The following is a 19,837-nucleotide window of genomic DNA, read 5'->3' as shown; positions in this document are numbered from 1 at the left end:
TGTTGTATCCACTATACATGGTGGTCACATTTCCTAATAGTGTTTGAACTACAGATGATGTGAATGGTACATAAGTCATTTTATTGTTCATGTTTTGTCTGACCTGTCCTGCTGAATCATAAACTGATGCTCTTGGTGCCAAATCTTGTACAAAGTCCAACAATAGATCTTTCGATGGTGGCATGGTGTGCCGGAGCATATGCTGCTTTAAAAAGCAACATCTGTATTCAAATTGTTTGTGTTTGAGCACTGGTTGAAAGTTATTACACTGATGATGCATATCTCTCACGTTAATCTTTGAGGTATATTCTTAAGGGGCTGGTGATGTAATGTTAGAAATGCAAGATGTCTGCATTGTTACTGCATGTCATCATGATATGGGTCGAAAGATCTCCCCTTTGCATTATGCAGTTGTCACAATAGTCATGGGTAACCAGTGTGGTATTTTTCCTATATGGTGCAGGGATTGACCAATAACAGAGACAAGACATTGATATGTTTGACTTACAGGCAAACATGCAAGAGATCCACACAGTACAAGGTTCTAAACTAAACTTCTTTGGAGTTGACGCAAATATTACACCCAGCCAAATGTTTTCTCTGGTCCAAGGTGTTACTAGTGCTGTTGTCACCACAAAGTAAATATAATGCATGATGAATGTTATCTGCTCAATATGACTGGAATGGAATCAAAAGTTGTACCAACAATAATTGAATAATGCTTCTCATTTCCTCTCTTTTTCCAAGATGGTACTCCTGACATGATCAGTAGTGCCAGAAATAAATTCATTCTGAGTATTACTTGACAGATAATGCACTTGTAAATGTTTTTCAGCTTCACGTATATCTCTGATCTTCCTAAACTGTTTTGCAAGAAGTGTATCATAATGATTGAAGAGCTCTAATTTAACAAGGAAATTTCCATTATTTGAATTTCCCCCGAAGGACAAGCCTCTTTGACCAAGAAATAATGTTAGATCCAGTAACAAGAGAGTTTTCCCATAAGTTGGCTATTCTTCAGATCGATGAAGGAAGTACATTACGCGTTTATTTCTGAGCATCAGTAGGACAAATGTACCTCTTTCATGTCATTTCAGTACTTCACCATTAGAATTCTTCCATGACAGCTGTATACAAATATATATGTTTTAATTTGTGTTCACTCTTGAATCCAAAATATTTTCTTTATATCATGTGCAAATTCACCATATGATGGAATCAAAAGTGTCTTATCTTGAGCATTTTTGGTAATCCTACCAAATTAAAATGGTGATTAACAGCTGGTGCAATGTACATTTTTTGGGGAAGTATTTGGTAGGCTTCCCAACAACAATTAAAGAATGCATATTTTTGACTCCATCACAAGGTAGTTTTAGTGCATGATGACTAAAGAAAACATTGTGCATTCAAGATTAAACACAAAGCAGAATTGTATGCAGTTGGCCTGTAAGAATCATAAAAGTGAGGAACTGAAGGGGAAAGCAAGAGCTAGATTGGCTATGCTGGCACAGGGACAATGTACCTTTATTACATGTTACAAAATTTTTTAACAGCAGTCTGATATTTGCCGACTGAGCAAAACTGAAATACTTACCTTTCATAGTATGTAGAGTTGATCCAAGGTGTACTAAACAAATGTTACAAGCCCCTTTTCATGCAATTTATACTTGAATACACAAAATGAAAAATCATACAGTCTCAAATGAATCAGTTCAGTCATAAAAAAAGCTAAAGACTGAGCAAGACCTTGTGGCTTCTGCCATGTCTATATTTATAGTTTCTCAAAAGTCAACTCATAATCTGTCATTGTTTTCAAATTCGTCACTATTACTTTCATTACTGTTCAAAAATTTTTGCATAATTAATCATCTTACATTTTCTTTCCTTGCCTCCTTCATCTTAAAACACATTTTCTTTCCTCTCGGAGTAGTTTTGATATGCCATAATTAAAATTGATACATTTATTTTGATGATTAATTTCATACTTGTCTTTATTTAATTAATATTGGGCTTCAAGAATCTCCCACATAAACACAGACATTTAATATTGGGCTGAATTCATAATTAATTTTAATTTTTATAAAGGACTCAGAGTTTTTGTAAAATACATTACATGAACAATGAAGTACTCTACTTGAATATTTTTATCAGACATTATTAATTTTGCCAATTACAAAATATATACAGGTTTTGGATGCTTCACTAGTTCTTTGTTCATCTTTGATCAGTTGACTTTTTTCTTTAACAGAAATTACATCATCTACCCGATTCATTTTTATGTCTCATTTTTACTACATTCCAGAAGGTTCTTATGTTTCTGGAGGAGCTTATTTTTGTTGACAATACATTCATTTTGATGTTCTGATGTCCTACTTTGAAGTTCACAGTGAAGTTTTTAATGTGAATTTGCCTTCATCAGTTTTCTTGATGTTAATTAAGCCTACCCTTAGTTTTTCATGACATTTTTAAGCCCTTTGTAATGCATTTTACAGGAGTATTTAATTTATAGAGAACAGTTAATTTTGTAGGACAGTGGTTTTCAAAGTAGCCTGTACATATTTTTCATTTGGATAAGATGCATTGTGAGTAAACTTTCAGGTTTTATTTTAGAAGTAATTCTGCAAAGAGACTTACGATTATCACTTCTAAATATTTGTAGAGTATCCAGACCTGCATGATCAAGAGGTGCATCTATACTTGGATTCAGATGGCAGCTTTAGTGGGAGAGTAATTAATCTGGTGCCAGATGGTGTTCCGAATGAGAAAGCTGTTTACTGTGTAACACATGCACCAGGTGATCACCTTACTGGTGACTTCCATTATAATGGATGCTCAATTTACATTGGTAGACATGCAAAGGCTTACACAGGCCAGTGGACCTATCAGCTTGGAATTGAAGGACTGACTGAAGAACTCAGCGATTCTCTAAATGTTACACTTTCAGGTAAGCAGCAATATATGTTTATTACAGAGCAACACTTTCCACTGAGTCAGAATGTCTACTTGTGATTGTATTTGGGCCATAGTAAACATAAGTAGCACTCTTCATTTCTGTAATGTGTTTTGAGCATATCGCTCTTTAAATACGTAATTCAAAAATATACTTTATTTCTGTATCAATGAAATATAGAAATGATGAATTTCAAGAATATCATTCAAATGTGGTGTAGATTTCTTATATTGTGTGTTGTTAATGCCTGCCATTATTACAGTTTACATAAAAAAACTATTTTTCAATACTCTACTTCATAAGTTTATTTTAGCACTTTCTTTGACAAATCCAATGATTTTTAAACACAAACTTTGCATTTAACATATATCTCTAGGTAATCACAGTATATATATTTCAACTGGGGGGTATTTTTTCATTGTTTTGACTGTAATGGAGATTATGTATAACATCAATATACAAAACACTCCTTTTATTTTCATGTTCGATGAGTAGTGTTGTACAAATGTTTACATTTTGATATATGCAAATACTAGCTTTATTTTCTAAAATTGTTAAGTCTTAAGGTGTTTGTACAAAATTTAGTAGAAGAATGCTTAGTATGTAGTTAGTTAGTTTTATTGCATTGCAGGTGATCATCACAAATACATGATTTTAGTAAAATCAAAATATTATGTGATAAACAGAGTCATAACTGAGTTGCTAGTCACCACATAGAGGCAGCATTGGGCAGCAGACAGGCACATTTAAAAGAAGACAGTAGGATATTATTAAGCTATCAGGCAAAGACTTTCATTGTACCAGGAAGCAAACACATTCCTTTGTACATGTACAACTTACACATACATGGTTACTGTAACCCCTGGGCATTCAGACTCTTACAACTGCAGTGAGCAGTTATTCTAGCTGAGATGGCTAGTATGGATACAAAGGAGGCATAGTGTGGGGAGGAGGATGAGTATCAGGAGAGGAAGTAGGGGAGATTTCTGTTGCATCAGAAATCTGTACTGGTGGGGAGGAAAATAAGGAGGAGAGAAGCAGCAAAGGGGAAAAGGCTGTGGAGGTATGCTAGGAGAGAGAATGCATGTGTGACGTGGGAGTGGGAACAGGAAAGTGGATAGAAGCACTTAGAGGACTGGGGCTATCTAAGGTTGAAACCAGAGGAGATACAAGAGTGATAGGTATGTTGTAGGGAGAGTTCCTACCTGTGCAGTTCAGAAAAGTTGGTGTTGGTGGGAACAATCCATATGGCAGGCCATGAAGCTCTCACTGAGGTGATGCTTGGCCTCAGTTTCACAGTGGCCATATACGTTGACAGAGAAAATTGCAACACAAAAAATAATCAATGTAGAGTAATGAAATTTCAGGAATACATTTGTCTAACTAATATATTTAAGTGTTTAAGACTGCAAAATCACAGGTTAACGTAAATGTGAAATTCTGGTGCATTAATAACTGGCATAACCACCAGAATTTTGAACTCGAACATGCAAGTGTGCATGCATTATGTTTTACAGGTGCTGGATGTCAGTTTGTGGGTTGGAGCTCCATGCCTGTTGCAATTTGTCAGTCAATATGGGGAAGGTTAATGCTGGTTGTGGATGGCTCTGGTGTTATCATTCAATGCTGTCCCATATGTGGAGACAGATCTGCTAATCGAGCAGGTCCAGCCAACATATTGACACTCTGCAGAGCATGTTGGGTTGCAACAGCAGTATGTGGATAAGAATTATTCTATTCAAAACACCCCTTGAAATGCTGTTCATGAATGGCAACACAACAGATTGAATCACAAGATTGATGTACAAATTTGTTGTCATGGTCAAAGGGAAAACCATGAGAGTGATCCTGCTGTCATATGAAAAATTGCACCCCAGGCCATAACTCCAAGTGTAGATCCAACGTGTGTAGCACACAGACTGGTTGGTTGCAGGCCTTCAAGCAGCCTCCTTCTAACCAACACACAGCTATCACTGGCACTGCGACAGAACCAGTTTTCATCAGGAAAGGCCACAAACCTGCCCTCCTACAAGGAATCACTTAACACAAATGAGGTTACAAATGGTAGTGGCTTGCACTCAGTGAAATGCATGCTACAAGGCATCTGGTTTGGAGGTATCCTTGAAGTATGACATACAAGTCTTTGTCAAAAAAGTGTAATTGGTCATATGGGCCAGATATGTCATTAGGATAAGTGAAAATATCTGTAAAACACCTAAATATCTTGCAGAATTTCATTTCTGAACCCTATAGTGCACCTGTTATATGAAACTTCTAACCAATAAACAGATATGCGCCACACAACAAGGACTTGTATTTCATACCCGTCTGATGTCTTTTGACATAGAAATAATTTTTTGTACTTGAAAGTGGCCTAAGGTCAAAATCTGGATTTTATAACAATAAAATAAAAATTATGACAATAAAATGGTGGCAGCATCATTCAAAAAGTTTACCATTACTGTGACTCCACCCAAAATAAAAATTATTGATTTGTAAAACTTTGTTGTGCTGCTCTGGTGCCAAATGCTGCTCAGATTGCTGCTGCAGATGAAATACAATGTGCCGGAGCCATAAGCTGAACTTGGTGGTCTTTCCTCTTGGTAGTGTCTCATGACCGTTCGGAGTTGAGTCTTCCCGTGATTACTACTGCCAGAAATCATGTACAAGCCTACATTCCTGCCACGTCTTACTGCAATATTGCAGCTACTCATAGTCCTTGTTCAGACTCAGTGAGGTGTTGATAATGGCACCTTTGTTTGATTAACATCTACTCACCATGTCCAACCCCAAAGGTAACTAAAGCTCTCGACCATTAAAGTGAGTATTTAAAGCAAACCAGATTTACGCCATCGAAGTGACACTACTAGCACCATTCTTATTCATCTGGCATGAATGGACATTGTCTTTCAGATGTAGAAATGTGCCTGCCAACTTTCATTTATGTCGCAGTTTTTCAAGAGGTAGATTGTTATTGGTTATGCCTATGCAGAATATTGCACAGCAGTTGAAGTTAAGTTGGAAGGCCACATGATCACCTGGCTACTTTCAGAGGTGGCATTGGTTTGATAGGTAGGAAATGTTTATAACAGGACTGTAGTGGGTGTTGGTGGGATGCCGTATAAGACAGGCCTTGCATCTTGATCTCCACTGGGGTGTGAGCCTGGAACAAGGGCCTGGGAGCAGGGTTTGAATATATATAGAGTAGACTGGGTGGGTGGTAAATATCGCTGTTGGTGGAATGGGGAGGATATTTCTCATTTCAGGCCATGACATGCAGTAGTTGGAACTTGATCACATTCTTCGGCAAGTTCTCCCTACTACAGTGCCTGTCCTATATCCCTATTACCATCTCTCACAGTTGGCCCTCACCACTCACAGAAGCCATGTTTCCTGTTTTCTACGTATAACATCTTATGAAACAAATTTGGTCTTTCTTTGGACATAGGTATATATTACATTTTTCATACCACGTGTATGATTTAAACTTAATACATGTTTGCTATGGTACTGTTGTTTCCTTTTATATATGATATACATATTTGTAGTTTCGGCTGTCATCCTTATTTGGTGTGCACATGTATTGTGATGGCCATAAGCCCTTTTAGCCTGAATGATATTGTTTCAATGGCTAGTTATCAAGCATTTCCATTATTCTTGAATGACATATTTCAATGATCATTTAGGAAGATACAACAATTAAAAATTTTACCACTTATAAAATACTTGAAAAAGCAACATTATATTAAATAGTGATAATGGAAATTCCTGGCTGGAGCATTACATAAAGTAAGGATAAGGCAGGGATTCACCTTTAGCAGATTGATGCCTAAAACACAGAGACACATTACAGGAAATGCCATTCATGCTAGCTTTAGAGTTATTGCTCTTTTTGTAGCAAAAGTATTTGGTAATCCCACTGGTGCATGCCAAGGAGTTCGTATGTTCTAAGGCAGAGAGTAAAATAATAAGACACACATAGTGTCTGATAAAGTTCTTTTATTTCACCTGAGCTCCAGTAGTAAAATCCATATCAGTAAACAGTGCAAGCCAAGCCAAAAAAAAGGGGGGGGGGTCATGTGACGAGGGCCTGTTGGGTAGACAATTCGCTGGGTGCAAGTCTTTCGATTTGATGCCACTTCGGTGACTTGTGAGTCAATGGGGATGAAATGATGATGATTAAGGCAGCACAACACCCAGTCCCTGAGCGGAGAAAATCTCCGACCCAACCGGGAATCGAACCTGGACCCTTAGGATTGATATTCTGTCGCGCTGACCACTCAGCTACAGGGGGCGGACATCTGTAACAATAACAGAAGCTGAGTGTCAGGATACATCAGTCAGACCAAACAGACAGATCTCAACTGAGCTGAATGGTGCAACATGCACCAACCTTTAAGTCAGCTCTATGGTGATGCTGCCTGTGTAGGCTGAGGAGGGTGTGTCTCATAAGTGGTTGCAGACTAGCAGTGCAATCACATGATTGCTACCAACTTCTGTACGTGGACTGGCTTTGTGTGATATTGATAGGGAGTGATACCACAAAAAGTATAGACGTTCACACACACAACCACACACACACACAAATGCTCTCTCTGTGGCCACATTGTGACTGATTATTAATACTCAATTATTGAAAGTAGATGCCCAGGCTGATGGGGATGGGAATGGGGAAGTACAGTAAAGGGGATAGTGGGGAAGAAGTAGGTGTTCAGTCAAATGACACCATGGCCTCACAGAACAGAAGGAATACAGAAGGCAGAGCTGAAAGAGGTATAGGATGAGGGAGGGGACAGAGGAAGGTAGTAGGGGTAAAAGCAGAGAAAGATACAGAAAAAAGGGCAAAAGGGATGGGAGAGAGGGTAGTAGAAAAGGAGGAAGAGAGATGGGGAAGGGAGTTTGTGAGGGTAGGAGATGTGGGAGAGAGAGAAAATGCTCACTTGGGGGAGGGGGGGGGGGGGGGCAAGTGGTGGGAGAAGGCAGTGCATGATCTGGATGGGGAAGGAGTGGTGTGGACAGAACAGAGAGAAAAAAAAGGGTAAAGGTGAAGCAGTGGGAACAGGTTAGCAGAGGATTAGCCAGGACTGCTGTACTACAGGCTCTCTCTCTCTCTCTCTCTCTCTCTCTCTCTCTCTCTCTCTACCTCTCTCCCTTCTCTCTCTTCATTTCCACCATCCTCTCCTTCCTCCCTATTCTCCCCTGTCCTCTCCTTCTTCCTATATCTCTTTTTGCTATATCCTCTTCACTGTTTTTGACTTGTTGTGCAGCTGCATAATCATGTCTAAAAATGTACCTCTTTCCTGCTACCCCTCTCTGCATCCTTCCCTACTCCTCCCCACTTCCATCACCTCTGGTAACTGCTTCCAACAATCAAGTACCAATAATCAGTCTTACCACAGTGGACCCATTTAGTTTTTCTAGAAAAAGAGCGAGAACCTGAAAGCTATTTTTAATGCTATTTCCTGTTACATGTCTCTGTACTCTATGTGTCATTCCACTATAGGAGAGTGGTTGCCTTTCTCGTATTTCATGTATTGCTGCATCCAAGAATTTCCATTGCTGTTATACATTGCCAGTTCATTTCTCTGCCTTCCAATACCCTTTTACTTTTGTTACTGGCTCTCTTTAGTTACCTACAACCCATTGTCCAGTCTTTATTCCACATTTACAGTTTCTTGTTTCTAAAGTATCTGCATTCCAAACACTCACTGTCATGCTCTATTGCACAATCTGGAGGCCCCCTGTTGTTACAGCCCATCACACCAAATAATTCTATACTACAACTCCAGAGCTGTTTTTAGCATATTTTTCTCTGCTGAATTGTGTTGCCCAGCTTGACTGTTAGCCAATTGCACATATTTATTTATGATCTCATTGAACGATTGTGCATGGTTCTTACTATTGCATGTGTAAATTTGTGATTGAACTGATTTATTTATGAGGGAACCCACCATTTCCTGCTTCTTTAAAACCTTTTCTGACCTTGCTTCTAGCTTCCTAAATAACTCTCTGTACTCTGAAGCACCTTGACCATAAGCTTTTATTTCTTATTTTCATCCTTTTTCACTACTTTTTCAGTCATTCCTTTTGTCTCCCAACCACCCAGCCATGAACTCCTCCTCATTCTACCTTTGCCAATTGCAAAAACTGTCCTTTGCCCTGGCAGACACTAGTCACGCATCCTCTTTCTGAAACCTTGTCTGGCACACTGTATCCCAACTAATGGCCGTACCATTAAAATAGTCACCTCAGGCTCTTATCCATCCTTCTGCAGAACCTTCACCTTATCCAATTCCATCAATGCTTCACCCTGGCCCTCCTAATCATACAACCCAAGCTCAAACCATCATTGACAGCCTGTTCTCCTTTCACAAAATCCCTTTACTCTGTGACCACAACTTCCTGATGCTATTGCTGCAATAGAAACTTTTGCTTTTTAACAATTTGAACAGCATTCCCAGCACCATCTGAGGAAGCTTCCCTAGTTACTCCTGTCTCATTCATACATGAGACTACCTATAGCTAAGCAAAAGCCTTCTGCTCATAACTAACTACCTCCGCCCCCCACGCCCCTCCCCCCCCCCCCCCCCATCAAACCACCACCCTCTCTCTCTCTCTCGTCATTTAGTTTGTTCCAACTCTCTGTGACCCCGTGAACCAAAGCATACCAGTTTCTTCTGTCCTGCACATTCCTCCTTAGGCTTTCCAGGATGGATCACATTACTTCTGTGATGTGATCGATTCATCTCATCCTCTGATGGCCTCTTCTTCAAGTGCCTCTGATCTTCCCAAGCATAAGGGTTTTCACATGATGTGTCTGAAGTAGGTCAGATTTCATTTTAGTATCAGACCTTCCAGGGAGTACTCTGGTTACTCTGATTTTATTTGCTCTAATACTGAGTTATTCCTTCTCTTTGTAGTCCATGGGACTCTAAGAAGTTTCCTCCAACACCACAATTCAAAGGAGTCTATTCTTCACCGTTCTGGTTTCCTAATAGTCTTACATCCATACATCACAACTGGAAAGACCATAGCCCTTACAATACAGATATTTGTTGCTAAAGATATATCTCTACTCTTTAAAACCTTGTCAATGTTTGACATTGGCTTTCTATGAAGCAGTAAGCATCTCTTAATTTTGTGGCTGCAGTCATCATCAGCAAAAATCTGGGAACATAGTTTGAAATGATAAGTGTAGTTGCCATATTTTTGTTTTCTTAACATTCATCCCAAGACAAACTTTTCCACTTTCTTCTTTCACCTTTCTTTCTTCTTCAACTCTTCTTCACTTTCTGCCAAGAGTATATATCATCTTCATATCTAAGGTTGTTTATATTTATCAGAGGAACTTTAATTTCAGTTTCTTCTTCATCTATCCTGATCGATTCATCTCATCCTCTGATGGACTCTTCTTCAAGTGCCTCTGATCTTCCCCAGCATAAGGGTTTTCACATGATGTGTCTGAAGTAGGTCAGATTTCATTTTAGTATCAGACCTTCCAGAGACTCAGAGGGCCATAGACATGGGTTCCCAGGTAGATGTCATGTTTCTTGACTTCCGCAAGGCGTTCAATACAGTTCCCCACAGTCGTTTAATGAACAAAGTAAGAGCATATGGACTATCAGACCAATTGTGTGATTGTATTGAAGAGTTCCTAGATAACAGTACGCAGCATGTCATTCTCAATGGAGAGAAGTCTTCTGAAGTAAGAGTGATTTCAGGTGTTCAGCAGGGGAGTATCGTAGGACATTGCTATTCACAATATACATAAATGCCCTTGTGGATGACATCGGAAGTTCACTGAGGCTTTTTGCGGATGATGCTGTGGTATATCGAGAGGTTGTAATAATGGAAAATTGTACTGAAATGCAGGAGGATCTGCAGCGAATTGATGCATGTTGCAGGGAACGGCAATTGAATCTCAATGTAGACAAGTGTAATGTGCTGCGAATACATAGGAAGAAAGATCCCTTATCATTTAGCTACAATATAGCAGGTCAGCAACTGGAAGCAGTTAATTCCATAAATTATCTGGGAGTACACATTAGGAGTGATTTAAAATGGAATGATCATATAAAGTTGATCATCGGTAAAGCAGATGCCAGACTGAGATTCATTGGAAGAATCCTAAGGAAATGCAATCCAAAAACAAAGGAAGTAGGTTACAGTACACTTGTTCACCCACTGCTTGAATACTGCTCAGCGGTGTGGGATCCGTACCAGATAGGGTTGATAGAAGAGATAGAGAAGATCCAACAGAGAGCAGCGCGCTTCATTACAGGAGCATTTAGTAATCGCGAAAGTGTTACAGAGATGATAGATAAACTCCAGTGGAAGACTCCACAGGAGAGAAGCTCAGAAGCTCGGTATGGGCTTTTGTTGAAGTTTCAAGAACATACCTTCACCAAGGAGTCAAGCAGTATATTGCTCCCTCCTACGTATATCTCGCGAAGAGACCATGAGGATAAAATCAGAGAGATTAGAGCCCTCACAGAGGCATGGCATACCAACAATCCTTCTTTCCATGAACAATACAAGACTGGAATAGAAGGAAGAACCGATAGAGGTACTCAAGGTACCCTCCACCACACACCGTCAGGTGGCTTGCGGAGTATGGATGTAGCTATAGATGTAGAATGTGATATGCATACAGATTGAATAAGTAAGGTGATAAAGAGCAGCCTTGTCATAGCCCTTCCTGAATCTCGATCCATTTAGTTGTTCCATACATAGCTCTCACCGTGGCTTCTTGGTCAGAGTATAAACTCCATATGAGATGAATGAGCTGATATGGTACTCCAGTATTTCTTATTACTTCCCATAATTTTTTGTGATAAACACAGTCAAAGGCATTGGCATAATCAGTAAAGCAGATATAAATGTAATTTTTGAGAACATTTCTCTTGGAGAGCAGCAATTTTTTTTTATTACTTCAAATGAACATGAACAGTCACAACCACAAGAAACTTCTTTTTTAAGAGGTTACCAGTTTCAGTCTGTTTTAGACCATCTTCAGACCTACCACCATGATGGTAGATGGTACTGAATGGAGTGGGCACTGTGATGCTACGAGCAGTTAGTGTTAATGCAATCATAGTGCCTGCTCTGTTGAGCACCACTGTCTACCATCATGGTGGTAGGTCTGAAGATGGTCTAAAACAGACTGAGTGAGACTGCTAAAATCATAAAAAAGAAGTTTCTTGTAGTTATTGTGACTGTTCATGTTCATTTTTAAGAGATACACGTCTTTCTTGAATTCTCGTGAATTTTCCATAATCCACTGAATGTTAGCAATTTGATCTCTGGTTCCTCTTCCTTTACAAAATGTAGCTTGTTCTTCGAACAGTTCTCACTCTTGATACTGGCAACGTCTATTTTGTAAGATTTTCAGCATGAATTTGCTAGCATTTGAGATAAGTGTCCTTGTTTGGTGATCTGAGCATGAGTACTTATCTTTTCCAGTCTGTTGGCCCCTGTTGCCTGCTCCAGATTTTCTGATATATTGAATACAGTTTTTTCACTCCATTCTTTCCAATGACTTTGAAAAATTCTGCTGGATTTACATCATGTCCACTAGTTTTGTTTTTAGCCATATTTTTGAGAACCCAATTGACCTCACTCTCTAAAATTTCTGGCTTTAGTTCTAAAATAACATTAATTTCTTCATTTCCAGCATTGTCAGTATGCAGTTGTTTCTTATATAGATCTCTTACATACACTGCCCATCTTTTCTTAACGTCCTCCATTTTTTGTTAGATCTTTCCCATTTCTGTCTTTCGTCATTCCAATTTTTGCCTGAAATTTTCCTTTGATGTCCCTAATTTTCTTGCGAAGATCCCTTATTTTCTCCATTCTGTTATTATCTTCAGATTCTTTGCACTGTTCATTTAAGAAGACATTTTTGTCTCTTCTAGCTAATTTCTGAAGCTCTGTATTTAATTTAAAAAATGATGATCCATCCCCTTTGATTTTTGGTTTCCTTCATTCTTCTGCAACTTGCAATGCCTCAGACAGTAGCCATCTGGCCTTCTTATTATTTTTTTTCTTGGGAATGTGTTTTTCTGCTGCCTCTGAGATGGTATTGGCTACTTCTGTCCACAACTCTTGTGGGCTTTTGTCATGTAACTCTAAAGCATTAAATCTGTTTCAGACTTCAAAAGGTATTGTCTTAAGAATGTATCTAAGATGGATACACTTCCTTTGCTACTTTCCTCAATTTCAGCCAGAATTTTGCAATTAAGAGCACATGAGCCAATCCACTATCAGCTTCAGGTCTTGTAGTTGACTGAACTTCACTCTTCCATCTCTGATTACAAAGTATGTTGTGTTGTGGTCTTCAGTCCTGAGACTGGTTTGATGCAACTCTCTATGCTACTCTATCCTGTGCAAGCTTCTTCATCTCCCAGTACCTACTGCAACCTACATCCTTCTGAATCTGCTTAGTGTATTCATCTCTTCAACTCCCTCTACGATTTTTACCCTCCATGCTGCCCTCCAATACTAAATTGCTGATTCCTTCATGCGTCAGAACATGTCCTACCAACTGATCCCTTCTTCTAGTCAAGTTCTGCACAAACACCTCTTCTCACCAATTCTATTCAGTACCTCATCATTAGTTATGTGATGTACCCATCTAATCTTCAGCATTATTCTGTAGCACCACATTTCGAAAGCTTCTATTCTCTTCTTGTCTCAACTATTTATCCACATTTCACTTCCATACATGGCTACACTCCATACAAATACTTTCAGAAATGACTTCCTAATGCTTAAATCTATACTCAATGTTAACAAATTCCTCTTCTTCAAAAAAATTTCCTTGCTATTGCAGTCTACATTATATATCCTCTCTACTTTGACCATCATCAGTTATTTTGCTCCCCAAATATCAAAACTCCTTTACTACTTTAAGTGTCTCATTGCCTAATTTAATTCCCTCAGCATCACCTGACTTAATTCAACTACATTACATTGTCCTCGTTTTGCTTTTGTTGATGTTCATCTTATATCCTCCTTTCAAGACACTGTCCACTCTGTTCAACTGCTCTTCCAAGTCCTTTGCTGTCTCTGACAGAATTACAATGTCATCGGCGAACCTCAAAGTTTTTATTTCTCCTCCAAGGATTTTAATTCCTACTCTGAATTTTTCTTTTTTTTCCTTCACTGCTTGCTCAATATACAGATTGAATAACATCGGGGATAGGCTACAACCATGTCTCACTCCCTTCCCGACCACTGCTTCCCTTTCATGCCCCTCGACTCTTATAACTGCCACCTGGTTTCTGTACAAATTGTAAATAGCCTTTTGTTCCCTGTATTTTACCCCTGCCACTTCCAGAATTTGAAAGAGAGTATTACAGTCAACATTGTCAAAAGCTTTCTCTGGTCTACAAATGCTAGACGTAGGTTTGCCTTTTTTTAATCTTCCTTCTAATGTGAGTCGTAAGGTCAGTATTGCCTCACGTGTTCCAATATTTCTAAGGAATCCAAACTGATGACTGCACAATGCAAAACTGTATGCCTTGCATGGGCCCATGAACTTTGATTTTGGACTGTTGATGACTTGAAACATGTTGCCTGGTCAGACAAGTCTAGATTCAAATTGTATCAAGTGGATGGACATGTACAGGTATGGAGACAATCTCCTGAATGCATGGACCCTTGCACGTCAGCAGGAGACTGTTCAAACTGGTGGAGGCTTTATAATGGTGTGGGGTGTGTGCAGTTGGAGTGAAATGGGACCTTTGATACGTCTAGATATGACTCTGACAGGTGATACATATGTAAGCATCCGGTCAATCACCTGCATTGTCTCATGTCCATTGTGCATTCTGACAGACTTGGGCAGTTCTAGCAGGACAATGTGATACCCCATACCTTCAGAATGGCTACACAGTGGCTCCATGAACACTCCCTCTGAGTTTAAACAATTCTGCATGATATTAGGCAGGTGTACCAGTTTATTTGGCTCTTCAGTGTATTTATGGGCTATCTGGAGGATTCATTCCTATCCAGTCAACATCTATAAACCCTTGTCAAGTTTAGATTCATTGATAACTTTTCATGGTGAGGACTCTTTGCTCTCTTCCCCATGACCTCAACATCTACTCTCAAACCCACTTCATGTGGTCATTTCCAATTACAGAGGCTGAAAATACCACTACAGTTCTAACATTCTTTTATCTAACACATGGCACGTTTCGGGCTCTTATACGCCCATCTTCAGGCATCATAACTTTGTAATGTGAACCCGAGAACTGTGGTGGATGAGCACAAGACCCCATGCTCTGTGCTCGTCAGTAGCATACTGTGTCTTGTACTGATCTGCTGTGGTACTTGAAGTCATGGGAATAAGTTACAATACCTGAAGGTGGGCATATAAGAGCTCAAAATTGGTCGTGTGTTAAATAAAAGAACCTTACAACTATAGTGGTATTTTCAACCTCTGGTATAATGCTCAGTTGTGGATGTTCCTTCAACAGGATTGTTTGCATTTTCAATTCATTGTGCCACCTTCCCAGATGTCAATTTCCATCTCTTGGGTAGTTCCATGAATATGGCTATCCATATCAAGCACGAAAATCACCAACAGTACCTCAACTTTCACAGTTGTCACCCATTTCATGCAAAAAGTCTCTTCCTTACAGCCTTGGCAACTTTGGACTCTGCATTTGCAATGGAAGCATGAATTGTAGAAATATACCAATAACCTTACTGAGCGTTTACTCACAGACAGTATCCTATCCAGCTCATTCATAAACTAATTTCCCATGCCATCTTCTCCTCTCACAGCAGTAAACCTGTTAACCAACCACTGACCAGAACACCTCTGATTGACCAGTATAAACCCTCCCTTGAAAAAACTCAGCCACATCCTCCACCATGGCTTCAATTGTCTCACATCCCACCCTGAGATGAGGGATACTCTACAGAAAATTCTACCTACATCACACGAAGTCTGCTCCCTTTAATCCCCCAAACCAACCAACCACAAAGTAGTGTTCTGTCACACACCCAGCCTACAGATGATCCTTGTCCATCCCTGTTCCAGTCCTTCTCCAAACTCTGCACAACATAGGCAGTGGCAACACATAGCTATTTTTATTTTTTGTTTTAACATTATGTAAAAGGAAACAAACATGTACAAAAAATATGGTCAGAAACTTGTTAAAATCCTAAAGATCAATATCAAATGTTTTTTACTTCCTTCAGCCCAAATCATTGAAATTTCTTCTTGTTTTAATTTGTGGAAAAATATCAGTAATTTTCTCCTTTTTCTCAATGAAAACTGAGTTAATTTTTCTCCACTGAGAGTACTGCAAGCATAAGAAAGTTTCAAAGTTTCCACAAAAGAAAATGTAGTCTATAATTTGGACAAAATTTCAATTCTTTTTATCCTGTATATTGTGCTCACTGACTGAATGTCTGAATGCCTCACATTGTATCTTCTTAATACTAATGGTTCCTAAAAGTAACAGTGAAACACTATTATCAACATGCTTCTTTGACATATGCTTTTCAGTTTTTTATTTTATTTTATATTTCTGTAATCGGGATTTATCCATATTACATGACCTTGAAACAGCAAACATGTAAAGTGCAACAGTGCTGTTTTACTTCACAGCTGCAATGTCAACTTTACTGTTGGTGCAATGCATTATTGAAGCTACGAATACATTTCTTCTTGTTGCTTATGTCTATTTGAGATACCACAATATCAGGTGTTGAATGACCTCTTTTCTTTATTGTAGCTTGCTCATGAACTCATGAAGAGACAGCTGTGAAAACTCAAGCTATTGAAGTTTGCTTACAGTCACAGAAGCTAATTTTTAGCCCACCCAGCTACCTGTGCAGTCTAATGCGCTGCTTCCCAAGCTGGAAGGCATGCTGTCCTCGGCACAAATCCACACAGGAGATTATTGTTGAGGTCTGGTGTGCCAACCAGCCTGTGGATGGTTTTTAAGGTGGTTTTCCATCTACCTCAGTGACTGTCTCCCCTTATTCTGCCTCAATTACACTATATCAGCAAGTGCTGCACAAATACTGTCTCAATGAATGTGTACACCATAATTACTCTACCACACAAATGTTTGGGGTAACACTCATCTGGTATGAGACATTCCCAGAGGGGGTTCACTGGGGGCTGAACCACACAGTAACCCTGGGTTCAGTGTGGGGTGGCGGTGGGGTGGCAGGACTGCTGTGGCCTGTTGTGGGGTTGTGGACCACTGAGGGCTATGGCGGGACAAAGTCTTTCCATCATTTCTAGGTCCCCAGTTTAATACACAATACACAGTGGCTAAACTTTTGTGTAAAATAAAAGAAACAAAGAAATGACTAAAACAGAATAGCTGATAGCAGAATAATAATGTAATTTACAGTTTATCACACTCAAGACTATAGGACATGGTTTTTAAGAACTATACCCATGGAATAAAAAAAAGAAAGCTGCCTTTCCACAGCAACAAGCAAACCAGGGTTGGCAATAGTGTTGTCTCCCTTCACAGCCTCACATCAGTTTCGTTTGTGTGCATGTGCAGGACAGGCAAACACCACACTCCATTGTAACTGTGATGTGCACAGCTCCACACACAGCATTTTTATCTTCATCACAATCTGGGTGGTGGCTGTGGTCATTAAGCTTCATGATTAATCTTCAAGAAACTATTTACAATATTCTCAGTGATTGAGTGAAATGGTTTAGTGTCCATGGACTCTTGTTAAACTATAATAAAACCAACTAGATTCAGTTCATCACAGCTCCCAAAACTGAGGAAGAGTTAACTGCTAAGTGCACCACAAAGACAATAGAAAGAATTGAAACAACTAAATTCCTTCATGTTACGATTGACTGCAGAGTGAGCTGGTCTCATCATATAATAAATGTTCACAAGAAACTCAGCTCATCAATTTTTGCCATACATATTACATCTGAGTGTGGCAACTTAAACACTTTGAAAGCAGCATACTATGGATCTTCAATTTTCTAACAACATATGGAGTTATATTTTGAAGAAACCAATCACTAGCAAAGAAAATATTCTTGGGTCAAAATAGTATTGTAAGAATAATGAATGGTGTAAACTGTAAATCTAGTTGTAGAAGCCTTTTCTGGAAAGTAAAAATTCGTACTACTACTTCTCATTATATATTTTCACTTATGTGTTTCATCAGTAAAAATGCTGTGTTGCTAAAAAAAAGTAAAGACTATTGGGAATACAATACAAGGAGAAAACATGATTTACACAATGACTGTAAAAATCTGACAATGATGCAGAAGGTTGTACAGTACACTGGTCCACGCGGTTTGTAATGCTCTACCCTCATATATAAAATGTACTTTAGAGATCCTCTGAGGCAGTTTATTCTGGAAAGGTCATTTTTACAGTTGGAACGAGTTCCTTAGTCACAATGAAAAAAATCTACTGGAACTACTATATAATAGAGGGAAACATTCCATGTGGGAAAAATATACCTAAAAACAAAGAAGATGTAACTTACCAGACAAAAGCATTGGTATGTTGATAGACACACAAATAAACACAGACACACACACAATATTCAAGCTTTCACAACCCACAGTTGCTTCATAAGGAAAGAGGGAAGGAGAGGGAAAGACGAAAGGTTGTCGGTTTTAAGGGAGAGGGTAAGGAGTCATTCCAACCTGGGAGCGGAAAGACTTACCTTAGGGGGGAAAAGGGACAGGTATACACTCGCACACACACACACATATCCCACATATATGGGATATATGTATGTGCGAGTGTATACCTGTCCCTTTTTCCCCCTAAGGTAAGGGGGATATATGTGTGTGTGCGAGTGTATACCTGTCCCTTTTTGCCCCTAAGGTAAGTCTTTCCGCTCCCGGGATTGGAATGACTCCTCACCCTCTCCCTTAAAACCGACATCCTTTTGTCTTTCCCTCTGCTTCCCTCTTTCCTGATGAAGCAACCATGTGTTGTGAAAGCCTGAATTTTGTGTGTGTGTTTGTGTTTGTTTGTGTGTCTATCAACATACCAACACTTTCGTTTGGTAAGTTAAATCATCTACACTCCTGGAAATGGAAAAAAGAACACATTGACACCGGTGTGTCAGACCCACCATACTTGCTCCGGACACTGCGAGAGGGCTGTACAAGCAATGATCACACGCACGGCACAGCGGACACACCAGGAACCACGGTGTTGGCCGTCAAATGGCGCTAGCTGCGCAGCATTTGTGCACCGCCGCCGTCAGTGTCAGCCAGTTTGCCGTGGCATACGGAGCTCCATCGCAGTCTTTAACACTGGTAGCATGCCGCGACAGCGTGGACGTGAACCGTATGTGCAGTTGATGGACTTTGAGCGAGGGCGTATAGTGGGCATGCGGGAGGCCGGGTGGACGTACCGCCGAATTGCTCAACACGTGGGGCGTGAGGTCTCCACAGTACATCGATGTTGTCGCCAGTGGTCGGCGGAAGGTGCACGTGCCCGTCGACCTGGGACCGGACCGCAGCGACGCACGGATGCACGCCAAGACCGTAGGATCCTACGCAGTGCCGTAGGGGACCGCACCGCCACTTCCCAGCAAATTAGGGACACTGTTGCTCCTGGGGTATCGGCGAGGACCATTCGCAACCTTCTCCATGAAGCTGGGCTACGGTCCCGCACACCGTTAGGCCGTCTTCCGCTCACGCCCCAACATCGTGCAGCCCGCCTCCAGTGGTGTAGCGACAGGCGTGAATGGAGGGACGAATGGAGACGTGTCATCTTCAGCGGTGAGAGTCACTTCTGCCTTGGTGCCAATGATGGTCGTATGCGTGTTTGGCGCCATGCAGGTGAGCGCCACAATCAGGACTGCATACGACAGAGGCACACAGGGCCAACACCTGGCATCATGGTGTGGGGA

The 19,837-nt window shown here is 40.0% G+C and overlaps 1 protein-coding gene across 1 annotated transcript in view; it reads left to right on the top strand.

The window, feature by feature from the left end:
- Nucleotides 1-338: 338 nt before the first annotated feature.
- The window catches only part of LOC126176558 (uncharacterized), a 179,239-nt gene continuing 159,740 nt past the window's right edge, over nt 339-19,837 (top strand). The window contains exons 1-2 of the mRNA XM_049923718.1: nt 339-441; nt 2,660-2,944. Of these exons, the coding sequence (XP_049779675.1) occupies nt 339-441; nt 2,660-2,944 (388 nt within the window). The remainder of the gene's footprint in view (nt 442-2,659; nt 2,945-19,837) is intronic.

The sequence above is a fragment of the Schistocerca cancellata genome, chromosome 3 (genome assembly GCF_023864275.1).
Source record: "Schistocerca cancellata isolate TAMUIC-IGC-003103 chromosome 3, iqSchCanc2.1, whole genome shotgun sequence".
Taxonomy (NCBI): Eukaryota; Metazoa; Arthropoda; class Insecta; order Orthoptera; family Acrididae; genus Schistocerca; species Schistocerca cancellata.
The sequence above is the reverse complement of the archived record's forward strand: the minus strand, read 5'-3'. Positions and strand labels throughout refer to the sequence as shown.